Source organism: Haliotis cracherodii, unplaced genomic scaffold, assembly GCF_022045235.1.
Source record: "Haliotis cracherodii isolate W230 unplaced genomic scaffold, xgHalCrac1.p SCAF_17, whole genome shotgun sequence".
In the NCBI taxonomy this organism is placed as follows: Eukaryota; Metazoa; Mollusca; class Gastropoda; order Lepetellida; family Haliotidae; genus Haliotis; species Haliotis cracherodii.
In genome coordinates this window covers 17,397,822-17,423,092 of record NW_027266272.1, presented here as the reverse complement: position 1 = coordinate 17,423,092, position 25,271 = coordinate 17,397,822, and the positions used below count along the sequence as shown (strand labels likewise).

The following is a 25,271-nucleotide window of genomic DNA, read 5'->3' as shown; positions in this document are numbered from 1 at the left end:
AACTTCATGTTGAACTGCTCGTCACGGTGGTGTAATTTCGAACAAACATCCATTGTGAATAAGAAAAGTCGGTGCATGCATCTTGTCAAATATCTCACTTACATTTCAATTTCTAAGAAACATTCTGTCGAGTTAAAAACAGAACATGATAGTTTGTATCTTAAATGATAGCTTCTGATTTGTTTGACAAGGAAGTTATGTCATTGCACACCGAGAACGCCGAGGCCATGGGGAAAGTGAAACCAGATTCCCCGTAAAAAGACAAGCAGAAAGCAGTTACCTCATACTGACATGACGGGGCCATCAACGACGGTAAGATAACATTTTACTGTTGAAGTTATGTCCAGCTTTTCAAAGAGGGGTTACACCAATTCACTCACTAACCCGTATCGTCAATACAGTTCCGCTTCTTACCTGGTACGATACCATGCTTGTTTGTCCATTCAATTATTTTTATACTCGAGTGTAAATTTAGTATAGAATTTGTGTGTCCTGGGTATTATCGGGACAGATTGGTTTATACTTTTATTGGTTTCGGTTAAAAAACAAATGAGCAGGTGAACAGTTTTAAGGTAAACCAAAGGTTGAACTATCCGTAAGACCCGTGAAGATTCCGGGTAGGAATAGGTCTTAAGCAACCCATACTTGCCGTAAAAGGCGTCTAACGGGATCGGGTGGTCAGGCTCTCTGACTTGGTTGATACATGTCATCGATCCCAAATGCGTGGATCGATGCTCATGACATCAATCACTGGATTGTCTGGTACAGACTCGATTATTTACAGACCGCCGTCATATAGCTGGAATATTGCTGAGTGCGGCGTTAAACAACAAACCAAACCAAACCGTAGACTACAACGAACCTGAAGCATTAAGGTAAATATTATGCGCGTAAGATATGAAAAAAAGTTTTCTTTTTCATACCATTTGTCAATAATCGCTTCATTGATAATGAACAGTCGTTTTATTTAAGTAAGGATAAGAATTTATGGATGAACAACTTCTTTATTACAATTAAGAGCGACGTTTCGGTGTAGGTTCTAACACCGTTATCAATCAAGTGTTAGAACCTACACCGAAACGTCGCTCTTAATTGTAATAAAGAAGTTGTTCATCCATAAATTCTTATCCTTACTTAGTACTCCAACTTCTAAATGCGTATCAAAGAAGTTAGTCGTTTAAGTTAGCTGTATATGTTTGACAATCGATAGAGGATTTGAATCAGTGAATCTGTACGGAGAATGTTTGTAACTCATAAATACATACTTCCCTGATGGTGTTTCGCTTTTTGCGAGTGTACTCGCTGGTGCAGTCACTTTCATAACGCATAATGAACGAGCGTGAATACAAAAGTCCGTCCTTGCATGGACATATATGGTTGATTAACGCGTAGTCGTCAGTGAAAGTCAAGGATGAGGAGGTTTTTCCTGAACTCATTGATACTTGTGGAACGTAATTACAGATAATAGCCAGCGATTAACAATGTGTGCTTGTAGCATCAGTGCATTTTCTGGTATGACTAATAGTATTGTTTGTTTGTTTGTTTGTTTGTTTGTTGCTTTGGCAAGCATGGGTTGCTGAAGATCTATTCTAACCCGGATCTTCACGGGCCGTATGACTATTCAGTTTTCTTTAGACGTCGTTTCCCTGATGCATACGTATTATGTATACTCGTTAAATCATTAATGACAATTGAATTAAATCTCGTGTATCACCCGTCGGCTTGTTAACCTTAATTTCACCGGTAGATGTTCTGCTTCCTCAACACTAGAATCATAGACATATATTCATTTCTTATCACTTATTGTCAGTAATCCATTCGTATAATTTTCAGCGCTATATATCCCTTAGCCACGTGAATTTGTGAACCTTATTGAAATAAGGAAGAGAATGTATGGATGTCAATTTCATTATAAGGAACACAACGACTTATGAAGGAGTAAGCATATACTCCGAAACGTTGTTCCTCTTAATAAAGTTGACATCCATAAATTCTCTTCCTTGTGTGTATCACTTCTTAATACCTTTCAACGACTTATAGAAATAGATGTTTAAAATATAGCTATGGATCGATGTTTTCTGAATTGCGAAGATTTATCATCGATTGCTTATCTTTACACTTTATACACGATTAGTGAGTGAGTGAGTTAAAATTTAACGTAGATCGTATTTTATCTCTAGCCTTCGTCTCCATGAACCTTATGCCGATTTTCTTTCATACGTCGTGAAGATAGGTACAGTATCGTAACATGTACATATATAGTCATATTCAGATAATGTCTCTACATATAAGTAAGGGCAAGCTTCTTAATTAACTTTGTTTATTATATAATAATAATTTTTCCTCCTGGCTCTGAATGTTGAACACAGACTTTAGGGTTACATCTGTATCATTGTATTTTAATGCGATTTGAATATTATTATTTAATATAGTACTTACTTCATGTTTCAAATGAGATTTCATGTTGTAATTTGACATGTCACCACAAATTACAATTATTGCTTTTTAGCTCAACACAATTGACAAATACTCTAAAAGATATGACTAGGAAACCATTAATGTAAGTTGAAAACATATATATTGTAAATGCCAAAATGATGTATCCAGGATGTATCCATGATCAAGTAGAAGATATATTGACAGTAGCGCTGGGATTTTATTCAACAAACCCGTGAAAACAACACTCAATGTTTACCTCTCCTGGCGGCCTTTATGCGACAGCCATCTTACATACAATCCCCGCGCTCACGTCTACATGTCCCTTTCTGTGGTACGGTAATTAGTAGAACCCTCTCCCCCAAGTGTATCCTCCATGATATAATCTACTCTCATTATTTAAATGCTGCCTTTTCCCAGCGTCACGGCTTTGGAGCTGAGACAAAAAAATACCAACCCATCATAAAGTAATTAGGGTCCAATAAAAACAACGCTCCGCCAAACCTCATAAACATGATCAATGAAAGTCGTACTACAGACGTTTAACGTCAAATCACAAAAAGCATTTGAATAGCAATAACATTTACCAGGATCAAGTATTCTCTTGACAACATCGCAAAACATCCTGTAGAAGCCACAACAGTACTCATATTTTCCAACAAAATCACATCTAAAAATGAGACATCAGCAAGTACATTTAATTAAGTATGGAAAATAGGTCTTCAGCAGCCCATGCTTGCCGTAAAAGGTGACTATGCTTGTCGTAAAAGGCGACTAACGAGATCGGGTGGTCAGGCTCGCTGACTTGGTTGATGCATGTCATCGATCGATTGATCGATTCTCATGATATTAATCACTGGATTATCTGGTCCAGACTCGATTACTTATAATTAAATATGTGTTAACATTTTTCGTCAGGAAATAAAAAAAATATCTCATTGTTACCACCTCCAAGTTCAGCTTAACACGGGTCCACCTTTGGTCAAAAGTTTGTTCCCCCAGTAATGAGTGTGTCACGCGGTGCACACGAGTGACGAACGGGTTGCACACCCGTGTTCAACGCGTTGCGGACGGGTTCCACACGAGTGACCAACGGGGTGCACACGGGTTGCGTAACGCGTTGCCCATGCGTGTAAGGGGAATGAGTGAGTGAGTGAGTGAGTTTGGTTTTACGCCGCTTTTAGCAATATTCGAGCAATATCACGGCGGGGGACACCAGAAGTGGGCTTCACACATTGTACCCATGACGGGATTAGAACCCGGATCTTCGGCGTGACGAGCGAACGCTATAACCACTAGGCTACCCGACCGCCTTAAGGAGAATGAACTTCTAGGCAGTAGTGTACCACATGGGATTGACCTTCGATATGACCATCACATTTTCTATATGTAAATAGAAGGGCTGTCCCTTGTTCGTTAAACTTGCGTATGATAAACCCCCACGCCCTCCTCCTGTATGGTAGTGGTTGCAAGCAATGGCTGTTTACATCATAAATCAAGGCTATACCTTGCCTGGTCATCAGGTCGTACCACGTGTCAAGTTCAGTGACCATGTTATTAGTTCAACCATAACACTCTCTCGTGTTAGTAATTCATTGCTCAGTGCAGACTCGACTCGGAATTTCAGGCGTAAACAGGAACTGCCCCGCGCCATCAATGTATCTCCTTATGGAACAATCACTAACGTTCCATTTGAAGCTATGTGAATTGCCCCGTGCTACCGGTCTATTAGATTATGCAGCTAATGAATGAGTGAATAAGTTGGGATTCCTGCCATTTTGATTTGTTTGTTGTTTAACGAAGCACTCAGCAGTATGTCGGGTTTATGACGGTAAATAATCGAGTCTGGACCAGACAATCCAGTGATGGAAAACATGATCCTCGATCTACGCAATTCGTCGGTTGGTTTGATGGTTTGTTGTTTAACGCCGCACTCAGCAATATTGCAGCTATATGAGGGTGGTCTGCAAATAATCTAATCCAGACAATCCAGTGACTGACATCATGAGCATCGATCCACGCAATTGGGATCGATGACATGCCTTAACCAAGTCAGCGAGCCTGACCACCCGATCCCGTTAGTCGCCTATTACGGCAAGCATGGGTTGCTGATGACCTATTCTTACCTGCCATTTTGAACAGTACTACTCTATGGGCGATCTATTTCAATTTATCTTCCCTTCACTAACCCGCTAGGTGCGCTGACCCGGACGGTCCAACTTTAAACTGAAGGGGCATGTGGTGTGCGCGGCGCAATACATGTTACTCATTCGTCACCACTCGCCCCTTTCCGTAACCTGCAAGAAGACTCGTCCCCCCTATCGATGAATGTTCATTCGTGACTCGTGTTATTCCAGGACAAGCCGAATAGCAACTCGTGCCCTTCTCATGGCCATTTTTGCGACCGGGTTTCGTCTTAGCGCAAACGGGCATACCATAAACAATTGTCAACTCGTTGTGTAATGGTTCACATATATTTACTCATATATCATATATATTTCAGATGCAATTTAAAGCACATCGGGACATGCGGAATTATTAATATGATTGAACACATTTAACTGTGTCTTGGGTATATTTTTAGATGCAAGACACATGTAAAAACAAAAATTATTTCTGAGGGATTCTTTGACGAAGAACTTGAAATCATACGCGCATTCTGATTGGTTTGTCGTATTTTCGCACATAACATTTATCGATAGGGTGACGAGTCTTCTTGCAGGTTACGGAAAGGGGCGAGTGGTGACGAATGGATGAATGTTATCAGAATCAGAATGGGCGGGATCGATGACACCTGCCTGACCACCCGATCCCGTTAATCGCCTTTTATGGCAAGTATGGGATGCTGAAGACCTATTCTACACCGGAATCTTCACGGGTCATTTGTTTATAGTTCCGCGAAACGACAAGTGAACTTGAAGCCCGGCTCCAGCTGGCATTAGCGGCGACCGTCCCGGTACGGCAGTTTCAAAAACTATGTCAAACAGCACGTGCTCTTCGATCTTCTTCAGTTTTTGAAATTGCCGTATTCAGAACTTTCTATTGTGCACAACCACCAGTGGCTATAGTGATGACGTAAATCCTGCTGGGGTATGATGCAGGAAGCAGAGGTGCTGTAAGTCCCCATGATACCAAGTGAGGTGGCCTAGCTTTGGTTACTGGTGGCCTATAGCCCGTGTTTTAAAACTATATATAATATTGTTTTGCTCAAATATGTTTCATGAATTGTTTCTAAATATAGTATGCTCAAATATGTTTTACAACTTGTTTTAAAACTTAACTTTGCATTAATGACTAACTTTCTATTTTGTAATTTGTGACCCATATGGTGTAAGTACCACTGTGTAGCCTAATCCCAAATTAGTCGGTCATCAGGAACCATGTGAACTGACACAGGTTCATTCAAGGAAATAGATACTGCATCTGCATTTTAAAAATAAGATACTGTTTTACTGCCACTGTGCTTCAGCATTTGATAATAAAATACTTAAGTTTCTTTTTTCTTTGGTTAAAAGTTCCAGCTTAAACAAAAAAGTTCTTGTGATCGAAATATGAACGAATACATGTGGCGAAAGTCGTCCGGTAAAGGTTTAGTTTGTTTGTTGTTTAACGCCGCACTCGGCAATATGTCAGCTATATGACGGCCGTCTGTCTGTAAATAATCCAGTCTGGACCAGACAATCTAGTGATTAACACCATGAGCATCGATCCAAGCAATTGGGATCGATGACATGCATCAACCAAGTCAGCGATCCCGTTATATTAGTCGCCTTTTACGACAAGCACAGTCACCTTTTACAGCAAGCATGGGTAGCTGAAGACCCATTCCACCCCGGATCTTCACGGGTCTCGTCCAATAAAGGTCAGGGTTGACACCTTGTAATTCAAATTATGAGAAGGGGTGACACCTTGTAATTCAAATTATGAGAATAACGAAACGGGCTATTTGCACACTGCACATGTGAGCAATATATGCACTGATATGTTTTACCCCTTGAAAATCCCAATTGCGTGGGTCGATGTTCATGATGTATATCACTGGATTGTCTGGTCCAGACTCGATTATGTACAGACCGCCGTCATATAGCTGGAATATTGCTCAGTGCGGCGTTAAACAGCAAACCAAATCAAACCTAAAAAAATAACTGAAGCTTCAGAATATTTTTTCTGCTGCCTATATTATGGAACATCAAAACAAAAAGACCTTTTAAAAATGTATACATTGCATTTCAGTGAGTTAGTTAGTTAGTGAAAAGTTAAACGTCACATCGGCAATATTTCAACAACATCGCGTGACGCATTGCATTTCAACACGCCTTAAAACATATACATTTACATAAAGTATGAATGTAGGTTCAGTTTATAGTAGGACAATATAGATTGAAATTTCAACGGGATCGCAGCTGACAGTAAAATTGCATGTTTCCTGTTTTATGGGTGTAAAGTATGACAAAACAAGTATAATATATGACACTTTGTACTGTAGGCCATAGGGCAATGTCTGGTAAAACCGGTCGTTGTACTTATTTGTCAGTAATGAGTTATCAAATGTTGGTTGCAATTATCAACATGGATGTATATATACTGAACCAAATTAAAAACTTCACAATTCTAAAATTTTAACATTTTGACCAGTTATCATTGTGGGCCCTTATTGTGTATTTAAACAGTAATGGCCACGTATTGTCTTCAGATAACACCCGTTTTTGTGCAGATGAATCGATCAAAATCATGTGCACAGTACTATCGTGGCAAAAGTGGTTTTTCACGTGCAACTGGTCACGTGGCCATAATACCGCACGTGTTTTCAGCCATACTTGTTAGCAGTCATTAACAAAAAAAGAAAAACACAAGAAAACAAAGGTCTTTACGGCCATTTGTCATGCCACGCCTTTCAATTGTGCAACGTGAACGTGCCATCGGCATGTTGCAGACGGGAACGTCCGTAGCTGAAGTCGCAAGGACGATGGGTTGTAGTCAACGGACTGTTTATGATTTACAGACGCGTCTACAGCAAACGGCTTCCACCGCTGATCGCCCTCGGCCAGGTCGACCACGTGTGACGTCACATGCAGAGGATCGTCAGACTGTCTTACGTCACCTCCGTAACCGATTTTTGACGGCTACATCAACCAGAAATGAACTGTTTAGGGGTAGACTGAGTGCGCAAACTGTCCGAAACCGTCTGAGAACTGCTCACCTTCAAGCACGATGGCCATACTGCGGGCCGATTCTGACTCAATTATACAGACGTCAACGTCAATTGTGGGCATAGCGACACTTACGATGGACTCAGAGGAATTGGAATCAAGTCGTCTTCAGTGATGAATCCCGATTTAATCTTCGATTTGCTGATGGTAGGGCGAGGGTGTGGAGGCGCCGTCATGAACGTTACGCCCAATGTTGTGTACAGGAAGTTGACAGATTTCGAGGCGGAAGTGTCATGGAGTGGGGTGCTTTCTGTGGCAATGCACGTTCCAGGCTTCTTGTCATCCGTGGCAACCTCAACGCTGCTGCTTACCGCGACCAGGTACTGGCACCAGAACTTCTGCCTTTTATGGCAGCACATGGACCCGGTTTGATCATCAAACACGACAATGCCAGACCCTAAACAGCAATTTTGACAAGGAATTCCCTTCAGAATGAGGGGAGTCAACGTCATGGACTGGCCGTCAAGGTCTCCCGACCTCAATCCCATCGAACACGTCTTGGATGCTCTTAGCAGAAGTCTGCGCACTCTCAAGAACCAACCACAGAATTTGCAAGATCTTGGCACCATTTTGCAACAACAATGGCGTCGTCTTCCCAATCATTTGTTCACAAGTATCACAAGGTCCATGCGGAGGCATTGTGTGGCAGTTGTCAACGCACATGGTGGCCATACACGCTACTGAACTTGTGTGCCATCAGATTCTCGTGCTTGGGACTTAAACTGTTGATGTTATTACCGAATACCGTAGGTGCTTGGAACAAATTATGGTTACCACGGTTAATTAAAATCCTTCTTTGGACATTAATGATTAAAAATTACCTTCTCTGATACATTTGTCCGTTGTATATCATATATGGGATTACTTTTAAAAAATGTGAAGTTTTTAATTTGACTCGGTATACATAGCTACTTGTTTTACTGTTTTATATGCAATAGGATTTTTTAGATCAATTGGATATTCGAAATAAGGAATGTATTATTTATGAGTGGATGGTCTCTCGTTTGGATGGTCTCTCGTTTGGATTTAATAAGAAAATAATTATTAAATTTAAAAAGAATAAATGACACGTATCGACAAAATTGGCATCAACATTCAAATATACTCAGGTCTCAAACTCAGCTGCAAACTGATAAATATTTAACTATGATACATGTTACAGTATTAAGAACATTTTGAATATTCACAATTTCCTTACAAACATTTCTAGTAAATATATTTCTTAGATCTAACGATATTCAAGTTGTGAATTGTACACACGGCGAGGTAACGTATGTTAGATACAAGATATGCCTCTAATACACGCAAATGCCAAATACAGGCCGGCACCCATGAAGATCCGGGGTGGTTGGTTGGTTGGTTGGTTTGTTGTTTAACGCCGCACTCAGCAATATTCCAGCTATATGACGGCGGTCTGTAAATAATCGAGTCTGGACCAGACAATCCAGTGATTGATATCATGAGCATCGATCCCAACCATTGGGATCGATGACATGCATCAACCAAGTCAGCGAGCCTGACCACCCGATCCCGTTAGTCGCCTTTTACGACAAGCAAAGTCGCCTTTTACCCGCAAACATGGGTTGCTGAAGACCTATTCTATCCCGGAATCTTCAAGGGTAGCTGTGAATGAAGTATGTAGAAAATGTAATGGTTACATCGAAGATTAATTTCATTTTTTGTTATGTTATAGTTATCAACATCTTTAAAGAACATATCTTCCTCAACTGGGTACAAAGTTTAACGATATGAAATTGTTGATTATTCTCAATTGAGAAAACATCAATTATTAGGAACATGCATATTTGTAAAAACAATTCTATAATTTAGACATGTTTCACATATTTATGAGATTAAGTACGGATTACGTAAAAAAGTACTGAAATACTGAATATCAGTATGTTTAAAATCGATTACTTAATAAATCAAGAATTATTTATCATGTATACTCGGACCCCATGGTACCGCGGCATTCATCGTATCGCGGCATTTGTGATTTCCGATAGTTCACGCGGGACACGCCTCTTAGCGGCTGTCTATCTAGCAAATCAGTAACCAGGAAGTGCCCTCTTCGTCAACAATTACAATTTCCTCGGAATGTTCCGTCTGCTGTAAGTAAGGAGTTATTAATGTGTTGATATTTACTTCTGGCATCATTTTTAATATTGCCTTACCCCCATCTATCAATGGCCAACGATATAACCCGCAGTTCCCCAAGTAAACTTTCTCTGTCGACCTGAACAAGATCATCTGCATATTCATGTCGACTAATGAGGTAACGGAAGTTACGTAGTCCGCACATTTTTTCCCGCTCTGTGCCCTGAATCTATTGGGAGATCATAAGGGCCATAATGCCAAACTTAGAAATACGTTCTTCACTAGTAACAAAAGATAAATACATACTTTGGGCAGACTAGGAGTGCTTTTTATATATTTATTGTTGACTTTTAACATTTTTCCATTTTGTGACAAATTATTGTCATCCAATTTTTTTTTAAACAATCTTAGAATATCATTTCTGATATTTTGTTGTTGACATATAAAAATATTTTTCTCTTACTTTTGGTTAAATATGCATTGAAAACCTATTGCTGATAACACATTTAGAATTTTACTTGTGCTGTCTTTGCACTTGTCTGGACAAATCACTGATGTCTGCCATGATCATACCAAGTGGTTGGTAGATTTATGTCCTCTTTTTTTTTTCGGACCTCCATACCCTTTTCTCTGTACCGCGATACGATGGAGTTCTCTCCCTTGTCAAACAGAGCGCGAGGCCCGGCTTTTACTCGGAGCTACTAATGTAAATAATGAACTTTTATCAGTAAAATATGCATTGTTTGATAAGATGAATGATATCTGATGTAGAGAACACGAATAATCATAAAGGTTAGTGAGTGCATTTTGTTCCATTTAGCGTACATGACAAGTACCGCGATTCCCCGAGGTTGCAGGCTAATTAACGTGATTGGAAATTGAAGGAACTGTTGATTAGTGTACTTAATAAATCTAGAATTATCTATCATGTAATTAACGTGATTGATAATTGAAGGAACTGTTAGTTGTTTAGTGTACTTAAGAAATACAGAATTATCTATCATGTAATCAACGTGATTGATAATTGAAGAAACTGTTGTATAGTGTACTTAATAAATCTAGAATTATCTATCATGTAATTAACGTGATTGATAATTGATGGAACTGATGTTGAGTGTACTTAATAAATCCAGAATTATCTATCATGTAATTAACGTGATTGATAATTGAAGGAACAGTTGTTTAGTGTACTTAATAAATCCAGAATTATTTATCATGTAATTAACGTGATTGAAAATAGAAGGAACTGATGTTTGGTGTACTTAATAAATCCAGAATTATCTATCATGTAATTAACGTGATTGATAATTGATGGAACTGATGTTGAGTGTACTTAATAAATCCAGAATTATCTATCATGTAATTAACGTGATTGATAATTGAAGGAACAGTTGTTTAGTGTACTTAATAAATCCAGAATTATCTATCATGTAATTAACGTGATTGATAATAGAAGGAGCTGATGTTTGGTGTACTTAATAAATCCAGAATTATCTATCATGTAATTAACGTGATTGATAATTGAAGGAACAGTTGTTTAGTGTACTTAATAAATCCAGAATTATCTATCATGTAATTAACGTGATTGATAATAGAAGGAGCTGATGTTTGGTGTACTTAATAAATCCAGAATTGTCTATCATGTAATTAACGTGATAGATAATTGAAGGAACTGTTAAGTGTGATTATGTCTATTTAACCATCACTCATTAGTAAACACTAATCTGTGGCTGGGTAATTGTGAGTAGAATTATATGTGTTCAATGAAGACTGGGGTATGTATGAATATACAACGGTTGAACCTATCATGTTTGAGTGAGTGAATGTGGTTTTACGCCGCTTTTAGCAATATTCCAGCAATGTCGCGGCGGGGAACATCAGAAAAAAGGCCTTTACACATTGTACCCTTGTGGGGAATCGAACCTGGGCCTTCGGCGTGACGAACGAATGCTTTAACCACTAGGCTACCCCAGCCGTCGTTTGAAATGTTTAAGTGTATTGATTTCAAAGGTATATGATTCCCATCAGCATTTTATATCATAAAAACACGTACAAGTGTTCTTTGAGTACTTACTAAGCGTCAGTACAGTTCACATTGGGGATATAATATTGCTAACTTAAGATATTATCAATTGAAAATCAAACACATCATAAAATCAACCGAGAAGAATAGCCTCTTTCGCTCCTCAGGTTTAAAACGTCAACGCCAGAAAATTACCAGTGCCCAAACATATTCAACTGGGCGTCGGGTAGCCTTGTGGTTAAAGCGTTCGCTCGTCACGCCGAAGACCCGGGCTCGATTCCCGACATGGGTACAATGTGTGAAGCCCATTTCTGGGCCGCGATATTGCTGGAATATTGCTAAAAGCGGCCTTAAACCATTCTCACTCCACTGGTCGTAAAAGGCAATATCGCGGTGAAAAATGGATCATTGATAACACCGGGTGTTCATACTGACTTTATAGAGACTGCATCCTAATAAGGGAATATTGATTATTCTGTAGGTCATGTGTACAATCCAAGGCCATTACAGGGAAGTGGAAACTGTTGTCAGTAATCCAGGGCAGTGAAACCACAACTCAAACAAGTGTAGCCAATGTGTACATTGGAGCGCTCACATACTTATTGCCAACACCTGATATCGCCAACACCAAACTATCCAGTGATTGACTTCATGAGCATCGATCCACGCAATTGGTCTTCGATGACATGCATCAACCAAGTCAGCGAGCCTGACCACCCGATCCCGTTATTCGCCTCTTACGAAAAGCATGGTCGCTTTTTACAAGCATGGGTTGCTGAAGACCTATACCTATTCAACGTCGCATATTGGACGACGTTATTTTTGAGAGGGAAGGGTCTAGTAATTTGTTCCCCATAGACGTAGCTGGGTTACGCAGTGGCCGAACGATCGCATCCCAAAGTTGTAGAGATATGAAAATCGTTATCAAGAGAAAAGGTACAGATGACCGAAGTGAGGATTGTGAGAATATGTGGGAAATACCAAACTTAACTCACCTGTTCGTACATTGGACATTTCAGAGTATTTAATATATTTAGTGAATATGTATAAAGCTTGTACATTTTATCAAAATCATAAATGAGGCTCTACGTAATGTTGATCTCTTATAAAAGGGATAAATGACTCGTGGGTATTGTTTATAGTACAATCTAACACTGCAGGGAGAATAAACCACTCGGGACTGAACTCCTCATGGTTTATTCTCCCTGTAGTGTTTATTATATGAAAAACAACTCCCACTCGTCGTTATTTCTTAAATAAGTCATCAATCCTAACTGTTACTTTTACGGCAAGTATGGGTTGCTGAAGACCTATTCTACCCAGATGACATCATATGTACATTTGTTTTTTAATGTTTGCAGACACAAGTACACTGTGTTTTTACAGCCAGCAGCCATGCAGACAGACAGAGTTTACGTTAACTGGAAAGGAATTGATCATACAAGACAAACCTTGAGCCTGAACCGTCTCTACAGCAGAGATTCCTGGGATCGAGATGACCCAGTGCTGTTACACACGTTTTCTCAACATACCTGCCATACGAGGCCCCGTTCCATTGGAACCCTCATTAACCAGCCACCGTGTCCTCCGATGCCTTGTGGGATTAACAGTTACTACAACGTTGACCAACAACAGCCCATTTACAGCACCGTGAATAGCATGGCGAAGAAACGAGCCATATGCTTCGAAAACAACTTGTTCGATGAGACTGCCTACAATTTGATAGACGATAGAAAATATACAGTTGATGTTATCAACATGAGTGCTGATGGTACTCCATGTTTGCTACCAGAGATGCAGAGGCCACTACATCTTACTGGAGGAGAGCCATCCCCAGTAATGTTCCGAAATCGACCACGCCCTTGTCTGTCAACGATTCAGCCAGAGAACATATATGAACCTGTTGAGAATCGCAGAGCAGTCACCTCCCATCAGCCTGTTCATAGTCAGTACATCAGCATTGAGAGAGCTCTATCGATGGACGAAACACCCCCAATTCCTCCAAGGGATAAAATCAATCTTGACCAGCGTGACAGCTTCCTTTGCAACATGGCCAGAAATGAGAGGGTTGAACATACCAAGTCATATGACAAAAAGATATGCCTGCCAAGACAAATGCAGTCCGAGAGTATGGCCGGAAAGTTATCTTGCCAAACAAAACAGAGGGCAACCCTAAATCCATGTCAAGAAAGAATGAACAGCTGCTGCCGAAACTGCAAATCGATGGGTTTGATTGAACAGCCATTATCACGTTCAGAAACATATATCGATATGAAGAACGTACACAGGGAGACTGGGGCTGGGTTATCACAAAACATGGAATGGGACTATTATGACATCGGCCAGGTCTCGTCGGAACAGAAGACACCTGAACTACACGTACGGTCGACTGCCATGACGCAAACATCTGAGTTTGAACACAGGTATTTTCATTATCATAAGATCATTTACATAATTGTAACCAATTATAGCAATATACGGAATAAAAGCGTAAAAAACCCTTTCCATATTCATAAGAAATTTCTGTCATGAGCAAAGTCGATTGTACGGTTTCTATTATATCAAGCATGACCTTCCAAATGATGTGACTTGGCCACATTGATTATTATGGTACTCTATAAACTCTAGTTTCTTATTGTCTTTATTTTTCAGACAGCCGAAAATTTTGTCTCGCACCAGCAGTATTGACACACTTTCATCGGTGGCCACTTCCATTCAGACACCAGCTTGGTTTGATGATCTAATAACAACCTCCTTCGCCAACTATGCTTTGGGAAACCAGCGTCATAGCCGAAGTATGGGCACATTGCCAGAGTCGATAGGTAAGTAGACCTGTGAAGATCCTGGGTAGAATAGGTTTTCAGCAACACATGCTTGTCATAAGAAGCGACTAACGGGACCGGGTGGTCAGGCTTGCTGACTTGGTTGATGATGCATGTCATCGTATTACTATTGCGTGGATCGATGCTCATGATGTCAATCAGTGGATTGTCTGGTCAAGCCTCGATTATTGTCAGACCGCCGTCATATAGCTGGAATATTGCTGAGTGCGTCGTTGAACAACAAACAAAACATCCGTAAAGCAACTTGTTAGTGTATGATGCATAACCTGCTATTATGGTTACATTCATATCAACGTCACATGATATGACAATTATAGTCTTCGTAATGAGTTATATATTTCTTGGAAGATAATCTCTGATATGAATGTACCACTAGGTATTTAGTAGATATGTAGATATTGTTATGTTTTGAACCATTTTGTAATTTCAGGTAGCATGGACTTCACTAACAACATCAAAAGAGATCAACGAGTCTTCGCAAAGACACATATGTACCAATTAGTCAAATCTCAGTTCAGACGAGATGGTCATATCGTCATCACTGGTAGGCCAGGGACAGGGAAGACAGCGATGGCATACCAGATTCTCCGAGATATTGCTGCTGAAGGGGCAACTCCAATTGTAGTGGACTCCCCTGGAGACTTCCCAGATCGTAAACCTAGTGGAAATGTGATCATCCTGATTGACGACATGTTTGGCTCATACAAGTATGAAGACCATGATATTGACCTGTGGAACAAGATCTTGAAAAAGCTGGAAGGAATCTTGGATGAGCAAACTAGAAAGCAGAACCGGCATCTGTCATTCTTCTTTATTTGTACCTCAAGGACATATGTTTTGAGAGAAGCACTGCCCTTTCTTGGAAAATATAACAGCACAATTTTCAGCAGTGAGTATATCGTTGACCTGGGGAAAGAGGACGGCTATACAAATGTGGAGAGGATGAACATACTTGACAACCACACCAAGGAAGGAACGATGCGGGGGAATACAATTGATCGTGCAGAGAAAGAAGACATTATTCAATGCAGTACGTATGCATTCCCACAAACCTGTCAACTGTATTCAGCAAGTCAACAACTACCTGGAAGACCATTGCTCTTCTTCCAATGGCCAGTGAAGTACCTGGTGGACATTCTCGAGCCCCTCTACCTGAGTGACAAAAAGAAATTTGCTGCTTTGCTCTTGATTGCGATCTATAGGAACAAACTGAATATCACACCACTTTCAAATGACAAGAATGTTGACGATGATTTCAAGGAAAGTCTTCGCCTTGCTGAGAAGTACACAGATGTCAAGGATAAAAAACTATCCCCATCAGAAATCTATCAAGATCTCAAGATAATGACTGGAAGTTTCGTCTCATTAAATGGGGATTCAGTTTCCTTCCTTCATCCAGTCATATACGATGCTGTAGTTTACATTGTCGGTGAGAGAAGTTCTGAATTTGTCCTGAAACACAGCACAATGAGATTCATCTATGACAGAGTCCGACTGATCCCATCAACTGAATCTGGAATAGTCTCTCGGCCAACGGAAGGGGACAGGTCACAGTTTTTGCTCCATTTGGCACCAGCTCACTTCCAATCATTGGCAAAACGCTTTGGGCAAGAAATTTCAGCTGGACATTTTGCTCTCGTTTGTGCGCATGAAGCATGTGCACTTCCTGAGTTTGTGGAGATCTTGTTTGACTACCTGAAGCGTAAAGGACGAGTGGCACGATCAGCTTCGAAACTGTCTAAGAGGTTGGGAGCCCGATCTACCATCCACAATTCAGACGTCATGTATGGTGGCAAGTTCCTGTACTGGACGGTTTGGAACAAATCCATGGAACTTTGTAAGATCTTTCTCGAGAAATTGCTCTTTACAAAGAGAGAAAAATGTCAAGCTGTCATAGGGTGTTCCCTATCTGGAAATGTCCAGGCAATGTCACTCCTGTTGGATTCACTTAGATCAGATCATGCAACATATGAACTAGATTCCACCATGCCGTACCTGATGATGGATCAGCCAGAACGTGCACAGAAACTTGTCCTACAGATAGTAATCCTCGGTTCAACGCCACTTCACATTGCATCAGAGAGAGGTCGACTTGGAATAGTGAAGCTTCTGCTATCAAGAGATTTTGACATCAACGAAAAGGGGCCGAGGGTAGCAGCAACTCCTCTCCACTACGCATGCCAAGGAGGCCACATGGACGTTGTCTGCTACCTACTGCAGAATGGTGCGGAAATCAACAGTCCTGATTGGGTGTTGAGGACCCCTCTGCACTGGGCTGCGTCTTGTGGAGAATCAGACATTGTTAAGATCTTAACGTTCAACAGTGCTCACCTTGATGTGAAGGATGATGAAGGGTTGACCCCCCTTCACTGTGCAGCATGGGGTGGACATTTGCAGACTTGCATTACTCTCCTGAATGGCGGGGCTTCCCCTAAAGTTCGGACTCGGTACAACAAGACTCCCCTAGAAATCAGCATTGATGAAAGCTTCAGAAGAAAGTTTCAAGACACAATCGGTATTGAATTAAGGGTTGTCAGTAAACATGTCTTTTCCCATGTGGCGTGAGGGAGAGTGTATTGGTTTACGCCGCTTTTAGCAATATCCCAGCAATATCACGGCGGGGCACACCAGAAATGGGCTTCCCCATGTCGGGAATGGACCCGTGAAGATCCGGGGTAGAATAGGTCTTCAGCAACCCATGCTTGCCGTACAAGGCGACTGTGCTTGTCGTAAGAGGCGACTAACGGGACCGGGTGGTCAGGCTCGCTGAATTGGTAGATGCAGGTCATCGATCCCAATGGCTTGGATCGATGCTCATGATATCAATCACTGGATTGTCTGGTCCAGACTCGATTATTTTACAGACGGCCGTCATATAGCTGTAATATTGCTATAAAACAACAAACCATCCAACCATCAATGTCGGGAATCGAAACATGGTCTTTGGCGTTAACCTTTAACCACAAGGCTACCCGACCGCCCCTTTTTTTGAATGTTTATAGCATTACAGCGACAAAGTTGACATGATATCTATATTCGTTCATTGCAAAATAAACCACGAAATAATTGGTATATCTTAGTCAAAAGACCAGTTCATATTGCTTGACTTTCTGACTTACTAAGAGTTGTAAACATAATTTCAACAGCCCACATTTTTTACATTTAATATTCTGATCTTGAATGGCTTGTGAACTTTACACAACACGTGTTTGTTTCAGTTTTCGACTTTGATTGCTATGTGGACAATTCCGGCCAAGCTGCATTCAGGGTCGGACTCCGAGGACCGTTAATTCTGTCAGTGGCAGCATCTGCAATAATGATCAAGAGACCAAGGAACCACGAAATACTATTCGAGTGGACATTCAGATCAATCAGGCGTTTTGGTCACACTGAAATATCTTTCAAGTTTGAGGCTGGCAGAAACTGTGAGACCGGAGAAGGGGTGTTCATCCTGCTGACGGTCGATGGCGATGACATCATGGAGTGCATCAGGATGCGACTGAAGTCACAAGAAGAATCCCCTGACCCCGGCCTACTGGTACACAGGAGGGCGCCACCTATGTACTAAGAACGGTGTCCGACGTGTGTATTTCATGTCCTTGGTTTCTTTGAAGATAAACCAACAGTTCCAAGAACAAGCCACATCTAATTTGTTTCAAAGGTGTCAAATGAAAGACATAACATTCCAAGATTCCAAATTCAGACAGACTGTGTAAAATTATTTAAAATCGTGTCATAAACAGTGTAGCTTTATAAGCGAAGAAACTTTTAATCTGGATGTTGTGCTTAATACTTGTGTTACAGCTGAGACATTTTATAAATTTAAAACTGTTTCATATATAATGTTTGTTTCTTTGTTGTTTAACGCCACACTCCTGCTATATGACGGCGGACTGTCTGGACCAGACAATCCAGTGTTTGACATCATGAGCATCGATCCACGCATGCATCAGCCTAGTCAGCTAGCCTGACCACCCGATCCCGTTAGTCGCTTCTTTCGACACGCGTAGTCGCCTTTTACTGCAAGCATGGTTTGCTGAAGACCTTTACTACCCCGGATCTTCACGGGTGCTGTTTCATGATGTGCACATTAAATATGTAATGGTTCTTTTCGCTATGCCATCGTAAGGGTTCCGGTTTAGAATTGGTGTCCAGCAACCGATGCTGGTCATAAGATGCGATTGCGTGATCGGATTATTTTGTTTGCTGAGTTGGTTGATTGCGTAGATCGATGCTCATGACGTCAATCACTACATTGTCTAATCCAGAATCGAATATTTACAGGTCGCCGTTATATAGCTTGAATACTTGTGTGCGGCGTCAAACAACAAACACACATTGTTTTCCTTATGATTTATCATGTACAGTTTTGATAATGATTTCTCGGAAGAAATGTTTGCGCGTGGCTATTTTGTCTGTGCAATTTGAGCATTGGGGGTGAAAGGAAGACATGTTTTAAGGGCATATAATAGAACCACAAATAGTTTTGTGATTAGTAAATCTTAAGTTATGTGATGGAATAATTGAGACTTCACCGAGGGATGAAAGCGTATAAGGATTACGTGAATGTTGCCGGATTATGAAGCCGTCGAGTACAATCAGGTGACACTGGAAGCGGGTTTCAAACGGTGATCTCATAGCAGTAATTCACCCCCCATCAATTGCTATCAGCTTATTTCAAATGGCTACACAGATTATTGCCGAGATTGTATTAATTATGTTAAGTTATGAATTATTTATATCTTTTTATTTAGGGGACTCTGGTGGTCCAGTCTTCTAAGGCGCCGCGATTTACTGTGCAGAGTTGCGTCCCTTGGGCACGCCAGAAACCAATGATTGTGGGTTCGAATCCCGGTTCGCCCCGATTATGTTTCTAGGTTTGTCAGCACCATACCCGTGCTCGTGGGTTTCACCGAAGTGGTAAACGTCTGAGACCTGCATCACTTCGGGCTTTCCTCCCACGATAAGCTGACACGCCGCGATATAACAGGAATACTGTTTAAAAAGCGGCGTTAAACCCATCACGCCCACTCACTCTTTATTTATGTACCTACAGTTTATCTCAGCGTCTTATTTCGAATCTTTCTTTCGTGGATGCTTTCAATGCGCATTGGCATCCTCTTGTCAACTATCGTCACACAATGGCCGTGTGGTGGTGGTATGGTATTTGGGTTATTAGCCGACGTAGGCCATTAACGGTCGTGCGGTGATTGATTGCAGGTTTATCTTCCTTCAAGTGTATCAAAATAACGACGTATGTCCTAATCTGTTGCAAAGCATTGTGAACCTGCAAGTGTATTTTCTGAAGGACCTCGTTATTACGATATCACCAATCACGATATTCAAAAGTGTTTGTTCGTTTGTTGTTTAACGCCGCACTCAGCAATATTACAGCTATATGACGGCTCCAAAAGTGACTAGTATCAGAGAAACCCATGCTTGCCGTAAAAGGCGACTATCCTTGTCGTAAAAGGCGACTAACGGGATCGGGGGGGGGGGGGGGGGGGGGGGCAGGCTCGCTGGCTTGGTTGATACATGTCAACGATCCCAATTGTGAGGATCGATGCTCATGATGTCAATCACTGGATTATATGGTCCAGGATCTATCATCTTACAGACCGCTGCATATAGCTGGAATATTGCTGAGTGCGGCGTTAAACAACAAACAAACAAACAATAGAAAACCTACAAAACCCTGTCCATATTTATAACAACGCTCTGCCTAAAACGGAGTCGATTGTACCATTCCGAGTATATCATGAGCATGTGTTTATAAATCACTGTCAAAAGGTGATGATATCGGGTGTTCCAGTAAGAGGAGCACATCCTGCCCACCGATGGCACCACAAACACATCAAAAGACAAGTCAGTGGTTCACCTGAAAAAAAAACAACCTATGGGATCATTTAGTACAAGTTAAAATAGGGAATTGCATCGGACATCATTTTTGTCACTGATGCTTCAAATTTTGAAATTTAATCATAAATAATATCTGTTTAAAGTAGAGTCCATGGTGCATTTCAACTGTATGATAAGCATGGTTTTATCAATTATCATTTTATTGATTATGTTAATTTTGAAATGTTTGCCCATTTTTTATCATGCTAAATGTCATTTGGTTTCACGTGATTTTGCTTTGTACTAACGTTGTTTTCTTAAAATAGATGTTTTTTACGAAACAGTCGTTTAACAAGGAAACAAGTTAACCTTTTGAAAAACAACCTCTACTTTGAGGTCCGGGTAGCTTGTATCGTTTTCGTTTGGGTAGTGATGATATTTCCTGCTGGATATTACTGCATTTACCTCAAAAGCTATATGACCTTAATTATTTGAAACTTGACGTCCGTGTGGAAATTGTCCCGACGTTTCGAAGTTGGTTCTGGTTGAATGTTTTAATACTCATGTTACCAAACATGATTTGGATGTGACCGATGTAATATTTTGTGTTGTATATATTATATCAGTACAGCTCTATGTATACTTGAAGGAAATACATTTTACGAATCTTCTCTCATTTCTTCTTCTACTCTGTTATGCATTAAACTCCCGTAAAGATCCGGGTGAGAATTGATCTTCAGTAACCATTGCTTGTCGTAATAGGCGACTAACGGGATCGGGTGGTCAGGCTCGCTGGCTTGGTTGATGCATCGCATCGTGTACCAGTTGCGTGGATCTATCGTGGATGTCAATCACTGGACTGTCTGCCTGCCTTGAAAGGCGACTATGTTTGTCGTAATAGGCGACTAACGGGATCGGGTGGTCAGGCACGCTGACTTGGTTGATGCATGTAATCGTATCCCAATTGCGTGGAACGATGGTCATGATGTCAGTGATTGGATTGTCAATTATTTACAGACCCCCGTCATGTAGCTGGATTGGTTGGTTGGTTTGTTGTTTAACGCCGCATTCAGCAATATTCAAGCTATATGACGGCGGTCTGTAAATAATCGAGTCTGGACCAGACAATCCAGTGATTAATATCATGAGCATCGATCCACGCAATTGGGATCGATGACATGCATCAACCAAGTCAGCGAGCCTGACCACCCGATCCCGTTAGTCGCCTCTTACGACAAGCATAGTCGCCTTTTACGGCAAGCATGGGTTGCTGAAGACCTATTCTACCCCGGAATCTTCACGGGTCTCATTTAGCTGGAATATTGCTGAGTGCGGCGTTAAGCAGCAAACAAACAAAACAGTATATTTCAAAGTTGCTTATGTAAGTGGCTTCCACACATGAACATATACCCTCAGAAATACTCAGCCTTGAAAGAACAATTGATCGGAGTAGCGTTGTGGTGATATGGGTTATTTACAGTTATATTCAAAGTTGTTTTACTCAAATAGCGACCTGCATGAAGGTGTGGTAGGGTTGTTTGCCAACTGTAGAAGCCTGGACTTTTGCCAGGTTCATAGTGCGTGCCCCCTGAGTGACCATATCGCTGTTTATCATGGATACACACACATTATATTGATTCCTTAGCCGTGCCGCAGGTAAGGTAACAACAAGTACCATCTTTTGCCGTCGCTTGGTGTGACGCGGCCGGAGAACCATCGTACCATCTCCCGTGAGTGAGTGGGTATGTTTTTACGCCGCTTTTAGCAATATTCCAGCAGTATCACGGCGGGGGACACCGGAAATGGGCTTCACATATTCTACCCACGTGGGGAGCACCCTGCAGAGATTCGAGTAGACGTGTACCTACACGTGAAGGGTGCACGATATCGACCTGCAGTGTGAATACAGTGCTACAATGTACATTTCCTCCACAACGCCAGGTTGACGCCTGATATAGTGGCTCCCGAGGCCTTGCACGAGTTGCTTAATACATCATAAATCTGCCACATGTCAGTGGAACGGCTGTGTGTGTTCTGGAGGGAGGTATGATAAACAGATTTGTCACTGACTCGTGCATTGATTTACTATGTAATTGTGGACACATGACTCATTCAATATTACTCATTTCCATGCTGCCCAAAACGGATACATATTAAAACGTTGACACTTGTTCTATTATTATATACAGGCTATTCCTTGGTGTGCACGTAATAGATAGGGAAAAAAACAAAGTAAGTTTGAAGTCAAAATACTCTTTACAGACCGCCGTCATATAGCTGGAATATTGCTGAGCAAACCAAACGATCGAATGCTCAAACATTATACTAATATGAATGATTTAGTAATTATGTATCAGGTCGATTTCGCATGATTGTTCTCAAGGCTGATGTTGTTGATTACATGGATATACTAAATGGTGGCATATGGACTACAGAAGGTTAACCCCTGCCAATTTAGACTAATCGTCTGTAATGGTCGTGATGTATGAGCTAAGGAAACCCATTCTGTTGATACAGGGTGGTCAGGCTCGCTGACTTGGTTGATGCATGTCATCGATCCCAATTTCGTGGATCGATGCTCATGATACTAATCACTGGATTGTCTGGTCCAGACTCGATTATTTACAGGCCGCCGTCTTATAGCTAGATTGCTGAATGCGGCGTTAAACAACAATCCAACCAACCAACCATTAGTCGTAAGGGGCAAAATCGTGATAAGAACTGGAGAGACTCATACATTTAAAGGCTAGAACGAATGTTGGAGGTCTTGGCATGCAAACGTAACGGTTGCTGGTCGCGATTTGAGTGTTAATAATCATTACACAGGAAAGACGTTTGAGGTAGGTTTACTGTTGTTGTGAAACGTCATGAAATTGTACATGAGTGAGTATGGTGTTTTGCCGCTTTGGCAATATTCCAGCAAAATCACGAGGGACACCAGAAATGGGCTTCACGCATTGTACCCATGTGGGATATCGAACCCGGGTCTTCGGCGTGACGAGCGAACGCTTTAACCACAAGGCTACCCCACCGTCCGATCAGTAAATGATCATGAATATGAAGATTTCAGAATGACTTCCTTAAAGCCGCCATCAGCTGTATCCAAGCCGTATCAGACCCGTGAAGATCCGGGTAGAATAGGTCTTCAGCAACCCATGCTTGTCGTAAGAGGCGACTAACGGGATCGGGTGGTCAGGCGCGCTGAGTTGGTTGAAGCATTTCATCGATCCCAATTGCGAGGGTCGATGCTCATAATATCAATCACTTGATTGTCTGGTCCAGACACGATTGTTAACAGACCGGGCCCGTGAAGATTCCGGGGTAGAATAGGTCTTCAGCAACCCATACTTGCCGTAAAAGGTGACTATGCTTGTCGTAAAAGGCGACTAACGGGATCGGCTGGTCAGGCTCGCTGACTTGGTTGATGCATGTCATCAATCCCAATTGCGTGGATCGATGCTCATTATATTAATCACTTGATTGTCTGTTCCAGACTCGATTATTTACAGACCGCCGTCATATAGCTGGAATATTGCTGAGTGCGGCGTAAAACAACAAACCAACCAACCAAGCCGTATCATGGCTGGTAAACTACGGTTTTATGTACCATACCATATGACAATTAAAACATATATTGATGTTTAAGGGGTTTATTTCGAGTAGAAAAGAAATGAAGTGGATTACAGAAAATACATTCAACGTTGTCCTCAGATCTATGGCACACAATTGTATAATTGTATGTATGGCACACAATTGTATAATTGTATGTCATATTTATGACAGGCATTCAGATATATATGATTCATGATATATCATGTTAAAACAAAAAACAAATCATCCGGTTTCGAAAGGTCCATCTGTGCAACTGTGACTTCGTTACTACATGTGGTGAGTCACGTTTCCGTGCGTCATTTTACCAATGACCATGAGTAGAGACGGAAACAGATCAACAGGGAAACAACCACCTGATTGCAACAAATCATTGAAAGTAGGGCACGTTGTTAGGAGGCACAGTCCCTGATGTCTTGATTTAGTGACTGTTTGCATTAGAAACACATGTCCACACTACACGTACAGCCGCTGATGTCGATTGCTATACCAGGACACATTCATATTTAATTTTCCCCTTTGCTGATTATTTCTCAAAATATAAACACCTGATTCTTACTTACTATCGGGTGTTCCTTCAACTTCTTTTGAGTAGTATATTACCATACATAAATTTATATATATATATATCATGCAACAACAAATACATGTATCTACTAAATGCAGGTGGCGGTCGGGTAGCCTAGTGGTTAAAGCGTCCGCTCGTCACGCCGAAGACCCTGGTTCGAATCCCGACATGGGTACAAGTGTGAAGCCCATTTCTGGTGTCCCCCGCCGTGATATTGCTGGAATATTGCTAAAAGCGGCGTAAAACCATACTCACTCACTCACTAAATACAGGTTACGTAACAACATAATTTAAACTTGAAAAGATTGGGATGGGATAGGGATTTGTTTGGGGACTACATACTAGAGATATTTTTCAGCGTTAGTTGTAAAATCAGATATTTTGAAATTAAAACTATGAGCCTATTATTTTTTCTCTTTTTAAAAAAACCAAACCCAAACAAACAAAAACAGCTTGCAAAAAATTATTTTTCGTGGTGGACACTTTTTTCCTACATTCTGAAGCATAATTATTTCTTTTCTCAAGAATTTCTGGAACAATATATCTTTTTTGGATAAAATCCAAGATAAAACCCCCCACCCGCCAACATATCAAATAGTGGGTCCCTAAATGTGTTATTTTTTGGAACATTGTAATGATGAAATGAT

The 25,271-nt window shown here is 41.0% G+C and overlaps 1 protein-coding gene across 1 annotated transcript; it reads left to right on the top strand.

The window, feature by feature from the left end:
• Positions 1–270: 270 nt before the first annotated feature.
• On the top strand, positions 271–19,924 carry LOC139464924 (uncharacterized). Its single transcript, XM_071246525.1, has 5 exons — positions 271–312; positions 13,128–14,189; positions 14,419–14,588; positions 15,040–17,124; positions 17,828–19,924. The coding sequence occupies exons 2-5, from the start codon at positions 13,162–13,164 to the stop codon at positions 18,175–18,177; spliced, it is 3,633 nt and encodes a 1,210-aa protein (XP_071102626.1). The 5' UTR covers positions 271–312; positions 13,128–13,161; the 3' UTR covers positions 18,178–19,924.
• The last annotated feature ends 5,347 nt before the right edge of the window (positions 19,925–25,271 follow it).

Bases quoted from the DNA above. Each gene is read 5' to 3' on its own strand.
- LOC139464924 (XM_071246525.1), top strand. From the start codon at position 13,162: ATGCAGACAGACAGAGTTTACGTTAACTGGAAAGGAATTGATCATACA. The intron at 14,589-15,039 runs GTAAGTAGACCT...TTGTAATTTCAG, and splicing joins CACATTGCCAGAGTCGATAG to GTAGCATGGACTTCACTAAC. The intron at 17,125-17,827 runs GTATTGAATTAA...TGTTTGTTTCAG, and splicing joins AAAGTTTCAAGACACAATCG to TTTTCGACTTTGATTGCTAT.